At 34.4% G+C, this 20,811-nt stretch overlaps 1 protein-coding gene across 2 annotated transcripts in view; it reads right to left on the minus strand.

Annotated features, from left to right (window-relative positions):
* Gpm6a (glycoprotein M6A) overlaps positions 1–20,811 on the minus strand; it is a 231,688-nt gene that overhangs the window by 90,974 nt on the left and 119,903 nt on the right. Inside the window, exon 1 of one of the 2 annotated variants that reach the window (XM_048330353.1) lies at positions 15,089–16,889. The exons of the other annotated variant lie outside the window; for it this stretch is intronic. Within the exon in view, the coding sequence (XP_048186310.1) occupies positions 15,089–15,125 (37 nt within the window). The 5' untranslated portion in view covers positions 15,126–16,889. Of the gene's footprint in view, positions 1–15,088; positions 16,890–20,811 lie in introns of those variants that run through there. 2 annotated transcript variants of the gene reach the window in all.

A 20,811-nucleotide genomic window follows, 5' to 3' on the forward strand; every position in this document is an offset into this window, starting at 1 on the left:
TTTCAATAACAGAACAAGCCAGGTCTAGTGGCTCACGCTTGTAATACTAGATGAGATCTGAGGACGGAAGTTCAAAGCCAGCCTGAGAAGGAAAGTCTGTGAGACTCTTAGCTCCAATGAACCACAAGGAAACCAGAAGTGGAGCTGTGGCTGAAAGTGGTAGAGTGCTAGCTTGAAAAGAAAAGCCCAGGGACAGTTCAAGCCCCACAACTAACAGAAAATAAGAAATAGCAAAGCAGAAAAGCAATATTACAGAAAATGAGAGACATAGCTTGGGCTTAGTCATGAACAATGTGATTTTTTTTGTCAACTTTTTAGCATATATACTAATCTTTAGCCCACAAAAAGTAGTCAAACAAAAAGTTGTTGAAGTTCATTTTTGGAAATTAGTAGGGACAACTGTTCTTATTGACATTTATAGACAAATAAGCTTTGAATGTTGTATACCTTTTCATATTTGTCCTTACTATCTCTTTAACTTGAGTCAATGCTTTTTGCAAAACAAATATAGTGCACAGTTAGAATATAAAACCTTTTTGTATCTGTGGTCTCCTTAGATTACTGTAAACCTCCTCAGAAAAGCAATTTTGCCAAGGGAAATATAAAATTCATTTTTAAATTGCACAAAAAAATATATCTAGTCTTTGTCTGGTATGTGCTCAGCTGTGTTCCATTTGAAAACAAAATGATGGGCATTGGAAATCCTTGCCACAGGCTAGGTATGAGTGATAAGTTCAAATATGCTAGTGGCCTGATACAAACTGACTAAAATATAGGGGACTACCATTCCCTTTATTGCTTTCCTGTCTTTATTTTTGAAAAATTGGTAACAACATGATGTTTTCCCCTAAAATATACCCATTAGGCAATTCTACCTGACTTTTTTCCTTGCCCCTGAACTGGAGCATTAAATTATCCTTTTCCTGTGAAGCTAGGGAGATCCAGGCAGCAAGCATTGCAAAACTTTTAAGGCATCAACTTTCTCCTAAAATGCATACCATTTAACTTTTTACCAAAATATATAATTAAAAAATTTCAACCACTCTCATTTAGGGCAACAGCATTCAATATCTTCTTCCAAAACAACAGACATTCAACCTTGCTTATCCTTTAAACTTCCTGCTCCATTCTAAGAACTGTTAGAATTTTGAAAGTATCTTAGACACTTCAGCAAAACCTTTAAAGACTCAAGTTGTTAGAACTGGGACTGATATTAATGCAAAAAAGTAAAGAACAGAAGGTACATAGATAATATTGATACTTTTATAGAGAAAAATTAAACTTAACATGTAGGGTTGAGGAGATGAATGAGATCTGATGGATTCCTTCAAGAGTGCTCTTTGGCATCTAGAGATGGGTCTATTTGGACATGGACATGATTCAAATTATTCTTAATTCATCTCCTTATGGATTTCTGATCATAAAACTTAAAGAAAATTTGTACAATTTTTGTTTCAAATAATATGATATTGACAGTAAACATTTTTGTTTCTAAACAGTTCATTTCTAAGCAGTCAAGATCTAAGTAAGCAATTCCAATAGTCATGTGATTATGGTAGATTGCTTAATGTTGTCACTGATGTTAAAAAGCAATATTATTCAAGTTTTTTAAAAAGTAAAACAGTTGAAGTTACTTATATATCTTATGTAAAAGTGTACTCTATAATTCTTCAGTGCTTTTCAGCCTTATTGTCCTCTTTATAACTGAAATTGTTGTTTTAGATTTCCAAAACAGAGATTATAAATCTATTCAATGAAGGCTACAGTTTCTTAAATAACAACTCCTTGAAATACACCGAGTTAATAATGCTCAACACCTGAGGTACATTCAATACTTAAATGATGTGTAATTCATTGTCCTTCAAGAGTCATGAATATCCTTGTAAACTTATCGAGAATCTAAAAGAACCACTCATGACAGAATGGTCCCCTCAGCTCATGGGCAATGAGATCCTATAAGACAGGAAAGGGGCTTTTAGAGTGCTATTCTATCCAAGGAAAAACAACACAATTTTTTGCACTCTGCATTGCAAGGACATTCTGTGTAATCTAAGCCAGTCAGAATATTTCATAGACTCTTATTTAATACTAGATTTAATATGTATCCAAACTTAGGCAACTTAGGGAAGAAATCATCATTTTTTCATGATACATGAATGTACCAAATGATAAAAAAATGATAATATAATAATTTTGCCAGCAGAGGAAATGAATTAATTAATAACAAAAATTTGGAGAAAGAATGTTTGATAAACTTACTACAACTTACGTAAATAAAACATGAAATTTCAGCCATGTTGTTGCCTACACTTTCTTATTTTCTCCACAGAAATTACAAAAGCCAAAGTGAAAGAACATTAGAAGTACTATACATGAATGACACTGATAAAATTTTGAGTAGCCATTTTGTATATCAGAATTGTGTAATATTCAGAATTTGACATGGTTCACATTAATTCATCTATCTATAGTGAAATACGTCACAGCTCAATCTGAACACACTAAAAAACTAGATTTCTTGATAGTTAAGAGCTGAAGCAAAATAACTTTGTCAGTCAGTAGAAAAGTATATGCACAGAAATGAGTACACATGGAATGAAGTAACCAATGGATAGAGTTCCAATAAAGCATATTAAATGGATAAACATATCATATACTTTAAAGTCACTTTGTTGAAAGGTAAGACATTGATCAACATGCATTGTTTTCCTAAGATTCTTGGTTGAATGACAACTCCTTTGGACAAGTACTTAAAGATAATAAACATAAAATCATCTCAATTCTTGGTGGCATATAAGAATGAAAAATCAAGATGGCAGAAAAGATTTCAACAGTAATAGTTTGTACTGGCACTGCTTTCACATTAATGTAGAAGTTTAAAGACAATAGTGTCCAACAGTCATGATGAAATAGTGGACTGATGATAACTAGAAGTATAAGACAAAGTTTCATGTCAATTTACCAGGAACAGCAAGTGAAAATATTTAAAATAGTCATATAAACAAAAGTCAAACATGACATGAACATATATCACATTATTTTGAAATGCCACTTAAGTTTTGCATTGTTCTCAGTTCCTGTTAACCATCTGTGGTATAATGATCAAGGTTGGTAATAAATGATTATTTTTTAATCTAGTTTTACAACAGCCACTATGTAAAACTGACACTTCTGTAAGTACATACACAATTATTTTGTTTCCAAGGTTATATTTTTGAACTAAGGAGAAACTAGCATAGAAACAAAATTAACATAGATTATACATATAACAACATGAAGTTATTTGGATTATTTAAGGAATTCTCACTTTCAATTTCACTGGCTAATGGAGTCACCATTTCCCAAGGCATAAATAAATAATTAATGCACCAAAAACATAGTAAACCAAACCTGAAGAAGGTGAACATTCAAATGTCCTGAGGCAATCTTCCTCCCAGGCTATTGAAATGAGGTTTAATGTTGTGTGCTCAGAGCATACTAGATCATATAAACAGCCACAGGGAATTGTACAAGACTCTGTACTATCAAAATATAAAATTAAAGAGACAATGTGTTACTTGCTTGTTATATTTGAACTCATTGTGTTGAAATTAACTGATTAGAGCTACCTAGTGTAAGGCTTTGTCTTATTAATTTCAAACTGCTATCTTGTCTGCAATTTTGTTTTCTCTGTTTACCACATGTAACTGAAAAAAGTAAACCTACTTTATAAAATACTATCTTACATTGTCTTTGTCAGTGTCTTATACAATTTAATAAGATAGAACTTTCCAAGTTTGGGTAATCATCTGCTGACTGGACATTCAAGGTGTTTTACTTAATTGCTAGAATCCTAATGCTAAATATATATGGGTTCTTTAATATAAGAAGAGAGATCTATTCATCCTCATGAAAGCTGCTATTAAATTACAAATATATTTGAGGTCGGAAAATAAAAGGAAGTTTTAATTCAAATGGAATGACAGAAAATGGAGTTAAGGCAGCATTCTTCCAAGTCAGATTAACTACTTTGAAAGATCTCTCTAGGGGGCTGGGGATATGGCCCAGTGGCACGAGTGCTTGTCTCGTATACATGAGGCCCTGGGTTCAATTCCCCAGCACCACATATGCAGAAAATGGCCAGAAGTTGCGCTGTGGCTCAAGTGGCAGAGTACTAGCCTTGAGCAAAAAGAAGCCAGGGACAGTGCTCAGGCCCTGAGTCTAAGCCCCAGGACTGGCCAAAAAAAAAAAAGAAAGATCTCTCTAGGAGGAAAAAGTGGTTCATCTTTCTAACTAAATGATTGAAGAAATCTTCCTATCCACCTCCTTCTTTTACTTCCTTGTTATCCTCTTCCTTTTTCTATTTTCCTCTCTCATCATCATTATTATCAACTATGAATATGATTGTATTCACTTTGTAGGTTAGGTTCATATTTCAAAAATTATAAGATGGTTCCTTAAGACATTGTTCTTGAAGGGCCAGATATGTTAGGGTACACCTGTCATCCCAGCTATGAAGAAGACTGAGATTAAAGAAGCATAGGTCAAGATCGGTCTGAGCAAAATGAAAGAGTGTGAGACCTTATATTAAATAAACAAGCTAGCCATGGTTCTGTAAGTTTGTAATCTCACATATGCCAAAGTGTAAGGAAGAGGAACTTGATTCGAGGTAGACACAGGCAAAAGGCATGAAACCCTCCAGGGAAAATAAACTAAAACTTAAAAGGCTTGGGACAGTGACTCCCACTTGTCTCGCAGCATAAGACCCTATCAAGCCTCAATAGCGCCAACATAAAAAGTTATTTGTAATTTGGAATAAAGGGTGAAGGAATATAAGGTATACATTAAAAGGTGGAAAGTAAGTGATAATTTAGAAAATAACAGTACAACTTTAAAAAGGGATTCTCTTTTGACAGTTTCTATTCAGATTCTCTGCCTCAAGAAAAATTGCCTTTTAAATGGTCATAGTATATAGTGATGAAAAGAAAGGAGACAGATTCTGCAATTACTGGACTCCTTAGATGTTCCAAAGTTTAAATAGACACAGTTACCTATTGAATATCACATCTAACTCTCACATTACTCCAACCAAAACTGAAAGATGTGAAAGTTTGAAAATCGTTCTAACAAATATGGGTAGTGATGAAACTAGAGTTGAAAAATGCCAATAAAGTCAAGAGAAAGAGAATGATAAAATGTGACTAATATTGATGAACTCTGTGTCTATGTATAAAGACAGCATAAGGAAACACTCAGATTCATGGAAGAAAAAAAGAAAAAGAGGATGGGGAAAGAAAGCGCTAGATGTGGTTTATCTGAATGAATTATAAGATTAGAATATATGCACATTTAAAATACCATAGTGAGATCCCTTTGTTCAATTAGCATATATGTTTTAAATGAGGGGGCGGTGATCACAGGAAAGCAAAACAGGATATGTTAAGGGGTAGTAATATGAGGGGGAGGGCCAATGTAGTCACAGTACATTATGCATGTGTATGAAAACAGAACAGGGAATCCTGCTGAAATTGTTTTATAAAGAGGAATAGGGGAGAAGGAGGAGATAAATACAGATGGTGAGTTTGATCAGGGTATATTGTGTGTGTGTGTGTGTGTGTGTGTGAGAGAGAGAGAGAGAGAGAGAGAGAGAGAGAGAGAGAGAGAGAGAGAAACTGAAACCCTTACAAATAAAAAAGAAATGGTGTTGCTGTGACTTCTTTAGCAGAAGTCACATCAGTTTGAAAAACTATAGGTTAAGTGTCCATATGCAGTCATACTTATCAACAAAAAATTCTGTCTTCCCTATAAATTTCAAACTTCATTGAGCTTTCAAATCATTGGTTTTGAATTATCTATCTTTCAAATTACAATATCCAATTGTGGGCTGTGATTTAAAAGAGTGTAAATTGAATTCTTTTTCATGAGTATTCAAAATCAGTTTTACTGTAAACGTATTAGTTAAGCTTGTTCTAAAGAGAAAAAGCTATATTCTGTATATGTGTGTATGTTTTGTGTGTGTGTGTGTTGTGTGTAATCCTGGGGCTTGAACTCAAGGCCCTGCACTCACACTTGGATTCTTTTTTTCTCAAAGCTGGTGCTCTATCACTTGAACCACACATCAACTATCTTAATGTCTTAGCTAACACATTCAGATTAAAATAATGTTCAATCCTTTATTTAAAAAATTAAAATTAACAACTATGATTGTTTCCTATCAATACAAAGAAATTTCTAAAATTCTAAAATGTTTAGTCATTATGAGGGAAAAGAAATTTTCAAACTGGAGACATGGGAATAATGGATTTACCTCATTTCACAATGTTTTGGGCATTTATTACATTAGAATCCTTTTTCCCCACTAGATATTAGTATAGGTTTTCTACTAATTCCCCTCAGAGGAAAATTTTAATTGAATGTTTATTGATTAAATAGTATTCCCATAATGTCAGAAAACACTGATATTGATATTAAAATTGTAATCAGTGTTCATTAGATAATGTTTATATACATGTATGTATATGAGAGAGAGAATTGTGTGTGAAATACTTGACATACTGCTTGGTTATTAAATACTAGGAATTATAATATCACATATATAGACTGCTCAAAGTGAAGACAGATATCTGCTAATGCAAGAAATTCACAAAAAAAACCTCAAAATTTAAAAATGAAAGAAGGCTAAATAGTTTTGTGAGCGATGACAATTTTTTCTGTTTCTTTTAATTACTTCTTGAAATTCTTGCCATAAAATAAAACTAAGACTTTCAGTTGTAGTTTTGCTGCTGTAATCGATCTTTAAGAAAAGAAGTACTTCATTCAACATTGAAAGAACAATTCCAATGGAGGCAAAACATTAAACTTTAGAAAATACAAAAACATTGATCTAAGACATCTTAGAAGTCAGGGGATAATGATAATGAGTGAAAATTTTAATTGATTTAACTTTTAACTGGAGAATCAAGAAAAGCACTTATATTTCATAGTAGGAGAGGGACCATCATCCTTTTCAGTGATAGATTTTGTCAGATTCCTCTAAATAGTTCATCTTATTGTACATGGTTAAGTTAAAAATCATGAAGCAATTTTGAAACTGTCACAAAATCAGTTTTCCCTTTTTTATTGAGGAGGGGTAGAAAATGAATCTTACTATAGCAGTATTTAATGTTCCAATAAATTTACATTTCTCAATACTTTAGGAGGACAACATTTAAAAGACAATCGTTATCCTTTTGTTCTCCTCTAATCTCAAACTTCTTGTAATTCAATTATTTAATAGGCTTTATCAACAGGCCCAATAAATGACTGATTCTTATTGATGAGGAACATTAAATTTCTGGCATATGATTTGAGAGAAACAAAATAGTTATCTTCTCTTTTTAATTTTCCAAGAACAAAGAAGAAAAATATTCTTATGTTCAGGTTATAAATTGCTAAAACAATGTCACAACTTGGACGGAGGTCTCATGGGAAAACATGAATTGTTTTTGCAGTCAGTAATCTACAGCTGTGCCACCTGTGAGTATGGAAGCCACCCATAACGATTGTTGAAAATGATCCAAGCTGTGGGCCTTCTATAGATATAGAAGAAAACTCAAATATTTCGGACAGAAGGAGGTATGTGTGGGCTGAGGGGGCCTGAAAGGACACTCTACAACCTTTCCCTTTATCTTAGGAATTGTTCCTGAGCTACCATCTTCAGACTCATCAAAGAAAACTGATGGTCTTAGAATGATCACTTCAATTACACTATCAACACCTGTCTACCACATACATTTCTCATTTAATCTCCTTAAATATTTAGGATTAAGCTTTAATTGAAGAATTAATAAAATAACTAGATCAAACACATTGATGTTAATAAGTAAACACAATCATTATCATGAAATCAATGCAATTATTTCAAAACACCTACACATCTCTTCTTTGTACTAAGATATTGGAAACACATGTAAGAGCATTTTTTACCACTAAGAAAATGTCATTGATACAAAAATAATTAATGCTGATGCATTGAAAATGTAAAATAATAATGATAGATTCTGGTATAAACTAGAGGAACCATATAACATAGACAAACAGTATGGGGTAGGGGGATTGGTACTAAATTTAAAATACTATATAACTAGTTTTCTCCCATTGGGAGGTTTTTGAACTGTACATAACAGCGGGGGTAAGAGTAATTTCTTAGACCAAAAAGACTGTCAATAATGTCTTCAAGTACTTGTAAGAGTGCAACTGTCAGATTATAGGACAGATTGTGTCTAGGTTTCAGAAGATTTGAACTCTTATGGGTTTCTAGTTTGGTTACCCAGCTACTGAGATAGCAACTTAAAAGATGAGTTGGGACAATATTGGTTGCAATGAACTTTGTCTGTTATGTGAACAGGTTTGTTTGCTTTATCTTTTTTTTTCTACTTCTTCTTTTGTTGTTGTTGTTGTTGTTGTTGTTGGACTTGAACTCTGAGCCTGGGCTCTGTCCCTGAGCTCTGTTGCTCCAGGCTAAAGCTCTACCATTTTGAGCCATAATGGCATTTACGGTTTTGGTTTTCTGTGGTTAAAAGGAGAGTCTCATGGGCTTTCCTATACAGGCTGGTTTTGAACCCAAATCCTCAGATCTCAGCCTCCTGAGTAGCTAGAATTATAAGCCTGAGTTACCAGCACCTGGCTCACCAGGTGCACTTTTGTTGGCCTGTAAGTACCCAGTTCCTAAGTTGTGAGAGAGAGAGAATTAATTCTACTATGTCAATAATTCTGAAATATATTTAGTGTTTTGGTACTTTTCCTAGCTGCAGGTTTCAATGATGTAAAAAGATTTAATCTATTTCTGGGTCTTTAATATCCTTACAATAGTTCCCAAAGCATTATTAACAACAATAAGACCAAAGAGGGAAATAAATCAAAATAATCAGGAATGTGGAAAGAAGCATTAAGATGAAATAGTAGACATTCAATACATAATTAATAGGTATGCATTTCATTCAGTTTCCATTCACTAGCTTGCACAACAGTAATCTTAAGACACCTAAAAAGACATTTGTTTTATTTAGAGTTTTTCTGGTTACAATCAGTAGAGATTCACTTTGATTTGGGTTTGGGGTGGGGGGAGAGACAGGCAACAGTTATAATGTAGCTATGAGGAGGAACAGACATAGAAAAGCATCATTTCCATGTTTTTCTAAGGAGAATTAAATTGACCCAGTGCTTCTTTCTTCGAAGAAAATTTATGGTTTATTGTCAGTCGATTGCTTTTCTAGCTGGAAATTGGTTGCACTTGGGGAATTTATTTATCTATGGCCAGAATTCTAAAGTTAACAGTAAACAATGTAGCCATAAAATGACAGTGCATGGCTGGTCAGTGGATTGGAGCTATGAAATGAAGGTGGGGGGAGGAGGATGACAGATAATTTCATGACTGATACCTGTGTGAGGTTGTATGTGTTTGAAAGTTCACACTGGATTCAGTCTGCTTCTATTGAACCTAGCTCTACTGTTTAATAGTTTACTTTGCAACTTTGGTGGAGTTAATTAGCCTATTTGATTTTTAGTTTCTTCAATGTAAGTACCACTTAATGTTATTGTGAAGAGTCAGTGAGTTAATTGATGTTAAGTCCTAAGGCTAGTGTCTGATACTGAAATCATTGGGCAATTTAGGTCTACCAATATGTCTACTGGTATAGTAAAGGCAAAGGGCCTCCCATTTCATTTACTATAATGGAGTCTCATCATTAGAGATGATGTCAGCTAAAGAAAAAGTTGTTTTTTCAGGCAAAATTTAAGTCAAAAATTGTTTTAAAACTTTCAATCTACTTATGCACATATTCCATAGTGGGTAACCCTTTCTAGAGTATCTGTGTATGCATGAGTCATGTAAAGTATGCAATTACACTTGAGCTCATATCTCAAACATGAATCTATGATGTGCTTAGTTATAAGACAATTATGAACATTAAAAATAGAGAAAAAAGAAAAATAGACCTTTATAGTATCCTTCTTTCTAGATACTCTTGCTGATTCTAAGAAATAAAAATATGCATAAATTCCACATGCGTTAGTGATGTTGTGCTTAAGGGTGAATGGTGACCATTAAACTTTAGCCACAGCATGATGAAACTTGAAAGTTGGATACAATTCACATTATGTCCAATCATTTCTTCTGCCTGTGACCCATTTCCTGAAGGTCACCAACAATATCATTGTTTTAGTTATTTTCAACATGCCTTGTGAAACCATACTCTTTTTTGTTCCTCTCATATTCCCTTCCCATGGTTTTACTTCTGCTATCACTGTAACTGATCTTCCTACCCTGGATACTATATTTACATGTATTGGAACTAGGGAAGTGAAAGGGAATACCAAAATAGAGAGACCAAGGATAAAAAGACAAACCATTACAACAGCAATACTGACAAAACCAATTGGTGGAAGCCAACTGTACAACTCATGGGGGGCGGGTGATAAGGAGGAGGTGGTGGGGGAAAAATGAGGGAGGAGGTAACAAGTTGGATAAGAAATGTACTCACTGCCTTACACGTGAAACTATAACCCCTCTGCACTTCACTTTGACAATAAAGAAGAAAAAATAGACCTATAAAAAATTTTAAAAAGGAGAGTAGGCCAGGCTTTAGTGTTGGAAAGGAAGTAGCTTTGGCTCTAGGTAACCTTGAGAAGTTGACAGCAAAGATTCATATACTGCTGCTTCATTACATTGAAAGAACATGGTGGATAGTCTTGGAGTTGTTATCTTTATTGCTCACCATTTCCTCTACTTTTTGGCTTACCAGACCTCCTCTTCAAATCCCCTCTAGTTCTGTAATGCTTTTATTGAAATTACCTACAGTGGAATCCATTGTGCCTTTCGTCTAGTTAACTTAATGTAAGTTCAAAAATTCACTATGTTCAGAAACATTTATGTCACTCCCATCTTTTCCTGTAGGATTTGGCAAACTATTCTAGGTACAGTGGCACTTCTACAAGTCAGATATCTGTATCTATCTATCAATCAATCTATCTATCTATACAGAGATTTATACACAGATATAGATATACAGAGAGATCTATATATAGCTATAGATATACAGAGAGATCTAGATCTAGATATACACAGAAATTTAGATCTAGATGTACAGAGAAATGGAGATCTAGATATAGATATACATAGATATAGATATATAGAACTCCTCCTTATGCACAGGAAATAATAATAATATATGACTCTTGTCATTAGCTTTCCTTCTCTCTCAAAATCACTGATGCACCACTATTTTATACTTTGGGACCATTAATACATACAGTGTACTTGAATACAAGCACAGTAATGCTGTGACAATAAACAGTGCATAGTCAATAGCTGATTAGCTGCCAGGTGTGGTGGCTCAAACCTGTAATACTAGCTACAGGGAAAACAAAGATGTATGGCATTGGATTTCAAGGCTAGCCCACACAGCAAAAGTTTAAAAGACTCCATCTCAATCCACATTTGGGTAGAGTGCATGACTGTCATCTCAGCACAGCAGCTGGACAGGGAGCACATACTTGTCATTCTAGGACAAAGAAAAAGATTGAAGTCCAGGCTGGCCTGGGCCTAACACAAGCTCCAATGTCAAAGAGAACCAACCAGAGTGGCTCACATAACATATTCAAGTACCTTCTTAGCAGGTGTAAAACCATGAGTTCAAACTGCCCACACACACACATACACGTTGGTCTGCTATTCAAGATGTCTCCTAAGTGATAAATAGTTGGGTAGTATATACAGCATGAATACAGTAGAAAAAGAAAATTCACATTCCAGTAGGACTGAGAGAGATTGCAGGAAATATCATCATACCATGCAGGAAATATCATCATACCATGCAGAGGAACATGAAATTTAAAGCTTATAAATGGTTCATTTCTGGAATTTTCCATCTAGCACTTTTAGATCCAAGTTGATAATGGTTTGTCAAGAACAATGGACAAGAGGAGAATTACTGTCCTTTTGAAACTACCATAGAACTCTTTCCATGATGTTGCTCAGCCTCTTTATAGTACTTGCAGTCATGGTTGCTATGACAACCATCATCATCTTGACTTTTGATGGCTGTAATGTTTTATTATGACTATTCTTGAGATCTTCTTTTTCCTATTCTATTTTTCTTTTAGCACCAGAACTCTTTTGCTTTGATTGAGCCCAAGCTACAATAATTGATTTTCATTTGCAAGGATTGAAAAAATAGCACCAAAATGTTTCTTTAACATTCTACACCAAGTGCCTATCCTGAGAGGACATGCCTACTGTTGATGAGGGATGCAAAAAATGGATAGAAAAGAAGATCAACAACCTCCATTTCAGTTTCACTTGAAAGCCTGAGCTCACGAATAAAATAGCTGGGCAATTCACTTATACTTTTAAATTAACCTATCTGCTGGGCTGAATGCATGCAGTTAAATTAGGGTAAATTAAAGATTGCTCTAAATTACCTTTTAAGTAAGAAAGAGAAAGTCTCACTATAACAAAATGTGCTATATTGATAACTGCGTAGCATCTCTTTTCTTGTTTTCAATATATTACACAAAATCACTGCATTTCCTTTTACAAGTTCCAACTGGAAGATTGCATGGATAAACAATGATATTCACTTATCTCTGACTAATTCATAGAAAAGAAAAACAGATATTGCCCACACGTTCATGATAGAATGCTCTTCACTGTAAGTTCAGAGAGGGGGAAAAACAGAGGCACAACTAATTACATCACTTTTCATGGCGCTGGCATTTTTGCTCAGATACATGCAACCTGTGATCACCATCCACCACTTCAGATTTTATTTTGTGTTATTAATGATCACTTATCCATTTACAAACATCAATTTATCTTTCCTCTAAACAAGTCTGTTTCTTGACATCATTTTTTACATTAGTAAATACTATAAAAAAGACATTTCCTGTCAAGATTGGAAAGCATCTGTTAAGGGAAGAAAACTCAAATGGGTTTCAAGCATCAGTGAAACAAATCTCCAGAAAAATATAATGAGAATTTATGCAACATTCTCCTTTTCTTTAATGTAGATGGGTTTATCATCTGACCACCAAGACTCTTGGAAATTTTCACATTATTGATTTGCTCACCAAGCAGCTCCTCTAATTTAGATCAAACCAGATTTCACATTGTTGCTTTAGCCAGCACATATAAAGATATAATTTTTTTCAAATGTAACTAAAAGAAACACACTGAACAAATATCATAAACATATTTGAGGCAAAAGAGTCAGTCAAATATAAAGCAAATTAAATCCTCTTTTCCTCGAGCAAAGGAAAACTGAATTTTAGATGTTACCTATACACCTTTAAATACTTATACAGCACTGTGCATTTTTTTCTTATTTAAAATTGTTTTCTACCACTATTTCTTCTTATATATATTTTAATGATATGATACCCATCATGCTAAGATCTTAGCCCTCAGACCACCATTACCATAGAAAGAATTTTCAGTGCTACCTGAGAAAAAAATTGTACCTAATTACATAATTTTTTCTTGCTCCTACACCTACGAAGACTTTGTAGGCACATCAACCTGTTACCAATGTCCATAATTAAGCTCATGCTTTTATTTAGTGCAATTTCTTTATCTTATAAAACCAGCGTATTTATCTTCAAACAAACTGATAAAACAAAAAAGAATTATGTTGTGAACTTTAAAAGAATATTAAAATAGTTTATTCATAAAACAAAATGGCTTATCCAGAGGATTTATAAGGACAGAAATTACAAAACAAAATGCCATTCAGTATCACTAATAAACCCTTCAGTTGTATGTGCATGTAATAAAGGTAGTTAAGGATTTTGTTTAATTAAAAAATTGGTGACATCATAGATACAGAGATATTGGTTTTATTATAGAATATCACTAAACAGGGTAATAATGACTAAAATTTGTAGATCAAATTTATATGTTATGTGTTATGTAAAATGTCTGCATATTTAATATAAATTGACACTGGTTATGTTATGAATATATATAAATATGGTTCACAAAGTGTATGTATATGTTTAAGACTCAGCTTAGCTGAATATTTTAAAATTTGGAAAACTATACTGTATTTCCAAGTTGTCTATTTTGTCATATAAAAATATTCTTCAAGAAGAGCATTTATATACATTTAAAAAACAACCATAATGCCTAAAGCATTTTAGATATTTCATTTATGTAGCTATACCTGTATTACTTTTTCAATTATTGGAAAACAAGATCACTGTCTGCATCATTATATAAGCCTATGAGCAGAGATGGGGGAAGGCTTCTTAGGCTGGAGTGAAAGCCAATTTCTTCCAAAGCTACCACTTGACACATTAAAAAATATTCTACAGGTATCTGAGTCATTTGAAATTGGCAAAATTTGAATATTTCTAACCTAGAAAAATAGTGATTTACATCCATTCATACAGCCAGAAGTCTCTACATAATCTTTAAAACTGTATTAGATAATATCCCTAACATTTATTAGCCTAGGATCATTATGATCAATCAGAGAGAAAGGAAAAACCTAATGCCACTAAACACACCGAAAAAAAGAAAAAATCAAGGAACTTTTGCTCCATCCATATTAAAATCAGATTGCACCCATTCAATGGGAAAATAAAATCAAATGTTTCCAATATGCACATCAACCAAAATATAGTAAGATGGTCTTGGTCTTTGTTCTATCCGATGGCCGTGCAAAAGCTATTGATAATGGTTACATCATCACATTTTTAGGTGCATTTGCTCCCAATATTGTGCTTGTGGCTCAACCTAAAATTCTCTAGACTGAGCTTGAAAACCATAAAAATATAAAATAAATGAAGGTTAACAAAGAATGGTCTAAGGAATCATTCAGAACAATACTTCAATGCTCTTATCATTAATATTTGGGCTCTGCATTTGGATAATTATATCTGAAACATTTTCAAATAAAGACCAGCATTCATGCCAGACATTACTCAAGTAAAACCCAAATTAAAGGAAAAGGAAAGGAAAGCAGCCCTTCAAGAGAGAAACATTCATTAGCCTCACTGGCAAGTGTCTAAAGCAAACAAGGAAACTCGAAATAATGGCTTAGTTACAAATAAACCCTTTTTAGCACAGTACCTTTTTGTGTCTGTCCCTCTTCCATATTCTCTTCCATGGCTACCTTTCTTCAGTAGAAGCTGGTACACGGAATTAATCAAAAGCTCAATTAGATGTTGAAAAAACTGGTGATTTTTTTTTCCTCCCTGGGACGCTCCCAGAGCAGAGGCTTGGGCAAGTCCTTAGAGCTTAGCTAAGGCTCCCTCGCGCCTCTTGTTTGCTTGGAGACTGGCTGTCAAGTGTAATTTCATTCAAATTACTCTTCCATGAAGATGATCAATTTTTCTTCTCAAAGCTGCCCATTGTATGCCACCCTAGGCAGGTATTCAAACAAACAGCCTGAAAATTTGGGGAGGGGGGAAGTGTGGTCTCAATTCCGGGGAGCAAAGACAACTAGGATTCATAAGCTTTGCTTTGCATTTTAAAATGGGGGAAAGAAATTGGACGTTTGTATGGAAACCTAGGCTTTAAATTGGAACCAGGCTGAGCTGCGAACAGATGGAGGGGTGTCCTAACTTGAAACAGACCACCAACCCATAATTCCCCCCTTTGCTACCAGAGTGGAAAAGCCCAGATTCCCGTCGGTTCTTTATGCTGCTGCAGTTCCTTCTCACACAGTCAGATTCATTACAAAACTGCGTTTTCCTTTTCTCCCTTTACTAAGTATCTAGTTAATTTGATTTAAAGGTGCCAAGATGGGATTCAGTTATACTATCTCAAAGTTTCTCTGTAAAAGATTATTATCACAAAAGGACCTGTAAGACCCCACCTTCCTGATTTTTAAAGAAGAAATCCAAGCATGCTTCACAAAAGAATAAGTATAATAAGCCTTTAAGCGTGAGAGAATCATGGGAATATTTTACTTAGAAAACACTGAAGGAAAAACTCTAGAGGAATTTTTAAAAGAATATATGGATGTCTTTGTAATTTACTGTTATGATTTTTGCCCCTAGAAGCGCTGATCTAGAATGAAAATCTTTGGAAAGGGATTATTTTTTAAGGGTCATGTTTGAGAAATGGAAAGAGTGATAAAAGAAATTCTAGATAAGCAACAACAGGGTAGCAATTTTTTTAATGAGAATCTTAAGTCTGATTTGGAATGCAAATCACAAAGCTGCCGTCTGGCACTAAACTAGCATTCATACTTCAAGCTACTGACTGGCAGGACACAATCAGAGTCTCAATTCTTCACAAAAGACATGAGCAAGTGCATAAACAGTATCTCTCAAAGCAGCATAAACCCTTATAGAAGGTAAATGAAGGAAGAATCTGCCTGCTTCCATCTCCAAATAAGCAATCCCAAAGAAACACATTCACAGACAACTGTGGCTTCGTGCCTTTAAAGAAAAATAATCAATGGCCTTATTTTCCATAAGTGTTTTCTTATTATAGCAAAAATTGGACCTACAATCTTAGAGCACATCAACAGTATGTTGCAGAATATTCCCTAAATCATTACCAAAGCAATGAGTTAGAGGAAAGCTAATTGGACAACATTCAACTCTATATCGTATACTGCAATGGTATTCAGCCCTCTTATTTCTGCAGTCATTTTTTTTCTTTCCTTTTTATTCAGATAACCCAGAGATAACTGGGATTCAAATGACTCAATACTTAGCTCTATTGAGTCTGCATCACTCTGTAGTCAAGGGTTTTTGAGACTGTTGCTGGCTCAGAGCACATCTACAAAGAATGCATAAAGGAAATCAAAACTGCCAAACCATACCAGTTTCTGTACTTCAGCTCATCCTTGGACTAGCATTTCCTGATATTTTGAATATCACTACTCATTCCCTGTCTTTATTCACTTTGTGTCATGGAACTCACCAATCAAACATATTAACAGTAGTGTTAATAGAAATAATAATATCACCTTAACACTTTATAACATTTTCTCATCTATAATTTTTGTGTATATTGCCCCATGCAAGACAAGTAATGATTAGTTTCCCAAATATTCTTGAGGGGAAAAAAAACAATCAATACTCAAAGACTCCCAGAAATTGACCAAGTAAATAAGCAAGTAAGTCAAAGAAATAATGCCAGCTGATTCCTTGTCTTGATCTTGAAACCTGTTTTGTTGCTGTTTGGTTTTTTTTTTTTTTCACCTAGTCTATTCCATTATGGATACTGCCAGGATTCTCGAAAGTCAGCCTTAAGCTGGGCTCCGGTGGCTCATGCTTGTAATCCTAGCTACTCAGGAAACTGAGATATGAGGACAGTGGTTCAAACCAAGCCCAAGCAGGAAAAGTCCTTACAAGACTCATCTCCAATTAGCCCCTCAAAACACAGAAGTGGAGCTGTGTCTCAAAATGGTAGAGCACTAGCCTTAAGCAAATAAGCTAGAGAACAGAGAAGCCAGGCCCTGAATTCAAGCGCCATGACTGACAAAAAAAAAAAAAAAATGTCAGCCACATTCATAGTTTTTGTTTTAATCATGCCTATATAACAAAGTAGAAGGAAATTAAAGAGAAAGAAATTGGGAATGTTGGGCTGGGGATATGGCCTAGTGGCAAGAGTGCCTGCCTCATATACATGAGGCCCTGGGTTCGATTCCCCAGCACCACATATACAGAAAATGGCCAGAAGTGGTGCTGTGGCTCAAGTGGCAGAGTGCTAGCCTTGAGCAAAAAGAAGCCAGGGACAGTGCTCAGGCCCAGAGTCCAAGGCCCAGGACTGGCCAAAAAAAAAAAAAAAAAGAAATTGGGAATGTTAAAATAAATTCACTAGATGAGAATGGAGAGGTCACTGATGTCTTTTTCTTCTGGATATGATGGCACAACTATAAATTTACATAATTAATTGTCTAAAGGCTTTTCACATGACTGTTATTAAAACGAGAAGGGCAAGCATACCACTTTAAATATATATACATATATATGTCTATATACTAATATAGACATATATATATACACACACATACATATACCCATTTCACCTCAAACACAAGTTAATGTATAAATACTAAACTATGTCTATGTATTAATTTCACCTCAAATACAGGTTAATGGGAGTCCTGCCAAATAGAAGCGGAGAAACACATTGTACATAGAACTTCCTTTCAGCCATCACTTGGAACTAAGCCAAAGTTTACTTTTATCCTTACTATGGTAAAATAAATATTTTTGGATTGAATATGATAAGACTATCAATTTACAGTTTTGTGCTGTTAAGTACATTCATGTTCTGTGATCATCTTCACCACTCCTCTCCAGAATATTCCGTTTCTTTATACTGAAATTCTATACCCTTTAAGCACTGGCTCCATAGTTCTCTTCCCTCTGTTTGATGGCCGTTGGGCAAGAATTGCCACTTAGTGCCTTTAAGAATATTTCTTAAATGATGATCTTATTTGTAGTAAAATATTTTCCATATTCAAGTAAATAAATTTAATTAGAAAAGAATAATGGCTGAACTTACTTCATGAATTCTAAATATATGAATCCCAACACATTAATGGCTCTTCTATATCTGCACTGAGACCTACAAGTTGCGTGCTTGTGGTACCTTATCTAATATTCTCTTTTATTGTACATATCACATGTGAATCCTTTGTTCATAGTAATTTCTTTAAAGTAAATATATGAATGTGAGTTTACTAGATTGTTAAAAACTGTGACCATAAAGGCTAAATGAGATTTCCCTTTCAGGTATTACCTAAGACATAGTGTGTGTGTGTGTGTGTGTGTGTGTGTGTGTGTGTGTGTGTGTGTATGTGTAGTATTCTGTGTAAGCTCAAAGTCACAATAGTCAGTCTCAACTTATTATGAATCTTGTGAGTTTTCTCAGATCACCTTAATTTGGAGGCAGCTCTTTACCATCTGCATCTAAACTTGATGGTCATTGTATATACTTGAGGATAATATCTTCATATTCCATACAATGTAGTCAACTGAGCTACATAATATTCAATAGACAGTACAATAAACACAGTTAAAGATTAAACAATAAATGGCTTTAATGTAGCATCAGCTGCAAAATTCAAAGAAGTGGAAAATAAATGCTCACAGACCCTCCGTGAGATTATATAGAGAACATGTGGAAAACAAATGTGATTATATAAACCAAGAGAAGTAAACACTGTTTGGAAACTGCTTCTTGTCCTCAAAGGTTTCAAACAGATACAGGATCATCTTATGATATCATTGTCTTGATTGTGTTTGTTTGTTCATATGTTTGGCTGGCTGGTTGTAGAGTGGATTTTCCTCAATATTACATTCAAAGGAAAAGAACCAACCACATTGTTTCTTGAAGGCATAGGTTGAAAACTGGCTTTTATAAAATTTTCTTGTTGAAAGCTAATACTATTTACTCCCAAGCAGTAAATGATTAAAATACATTGTAAAATCACCATGGCATTCCAGAGAATTACATAATCCTTCAAATTACTCAGTTCACTAGTTGATCATGGGATTTACAAGTCTTTTACTTCAATATTCTCCTTTCTCCCAGTTTCACTGTAGAAATATATATTAAATATTCTTGCATGTACATGACCTTAATGTAGGTAGAATGGACATGAAAAACAAACCTTTGCCTTGTTTCACAGTCTAGTATTACCAGATAGATCCAACTTGTCAGTCTGACAAATGCTAATTAGTCAATATAAAACAAGCACAGATACTACCCCAGTTTACATCAGGACTATTTAACCTAGTATTTCGTTTTCACAGTTGGAAATTTTTTCAATTCTCCTAGAAGGTACATTTTGAATTGATTTGCCCAAGGTTTGTAATCCTTTGTTGGCAGGAGGTTAAAATTGCCAGAAAAGGAAATTCTGGCCTTTGGGGAAGAAAGAAAAGGTTCTCTAGGCTGTAGAAACTGAATATACAAGCCCATAGGAACAGATACTGTTCTGAACACATGTAATGGACGAATAACTGGTGACATGAGGAAAACCTTTTACTTTATTAGACCTCATTGCCCAAAAGTTTTGGCTGGGAAAACCCAATTCTGAGTCATGCAGAGCTTTTAGTTTTTCAGTTATTAAAAAAAAGGATGTTCATACTATCTAGACTGTCTTCTAGAAATCTGGAATCTAAAATGGAGATCAAGGAATTTCATAAATATTTACTCTGGAGAAATTCCTGCCTACATAAATGAATAAATTTTATAAATGGCAAGTAAATCAATTCAGTGACCTGCAATACATTTTTCTTCCATGTAGTCTTGTCCACAGTATTTTGGAATCTATGAACATAACTTACAGAAACAAAATCCAGGAGAAAAAGGACACAGGAAAACATATCTGCTATGATTTCTATAGTACAAAAAGCTATATTGTCATGAGCAATATGAGTTACTGGGGTCTGAACTCAGGGCCTTGTATTCAGTCAACTTTCTTGTGTGGTTGGCACACCTGAGCCACATCTTCAGCTTTGCTTTTGGCCTAATTATTTTGGAGATGGAGTCTCGTGGCCTTGTTTGGCCAAGGCTTGTTTTGAAGCTCAATATCCAGCATAAAAATGATACCATTTAGAGCAAATTTACCTCTTAAATTTGCAAAAATAATTGTGAGTTTATAAATATATACCATTGATACAAACTTGAAAAATTATTGATAGTCTCTAATATCCTTCAAAATACCAGAAAATCTTCGGCTTCTTGGTACAGGGCGGAACTTCCTTAACAAAGACCCAGAAATGGTACAAATCAAAGAAAGGATGGACAAATGGGACTGCATCAAACTGCAGAGATTCTGCAGGGCAAAGGACATAGCTCCCAAGATAAACAGAAAGCCCACA

Source organism: Perognathus longimembris, chromosome 21 (genome assembly GCF_023159225.1).
Source record: "Perognathus longimembris pacificus isolate PPM17 chromosome 21, ASM2315922v1, whole genome shotgun sequence".
NCBI lineage: Eukaryota > Metazoa > Chordata > Mammalia > Rodentia > Heteromyidae > Perognathus > Perognathus longimembris.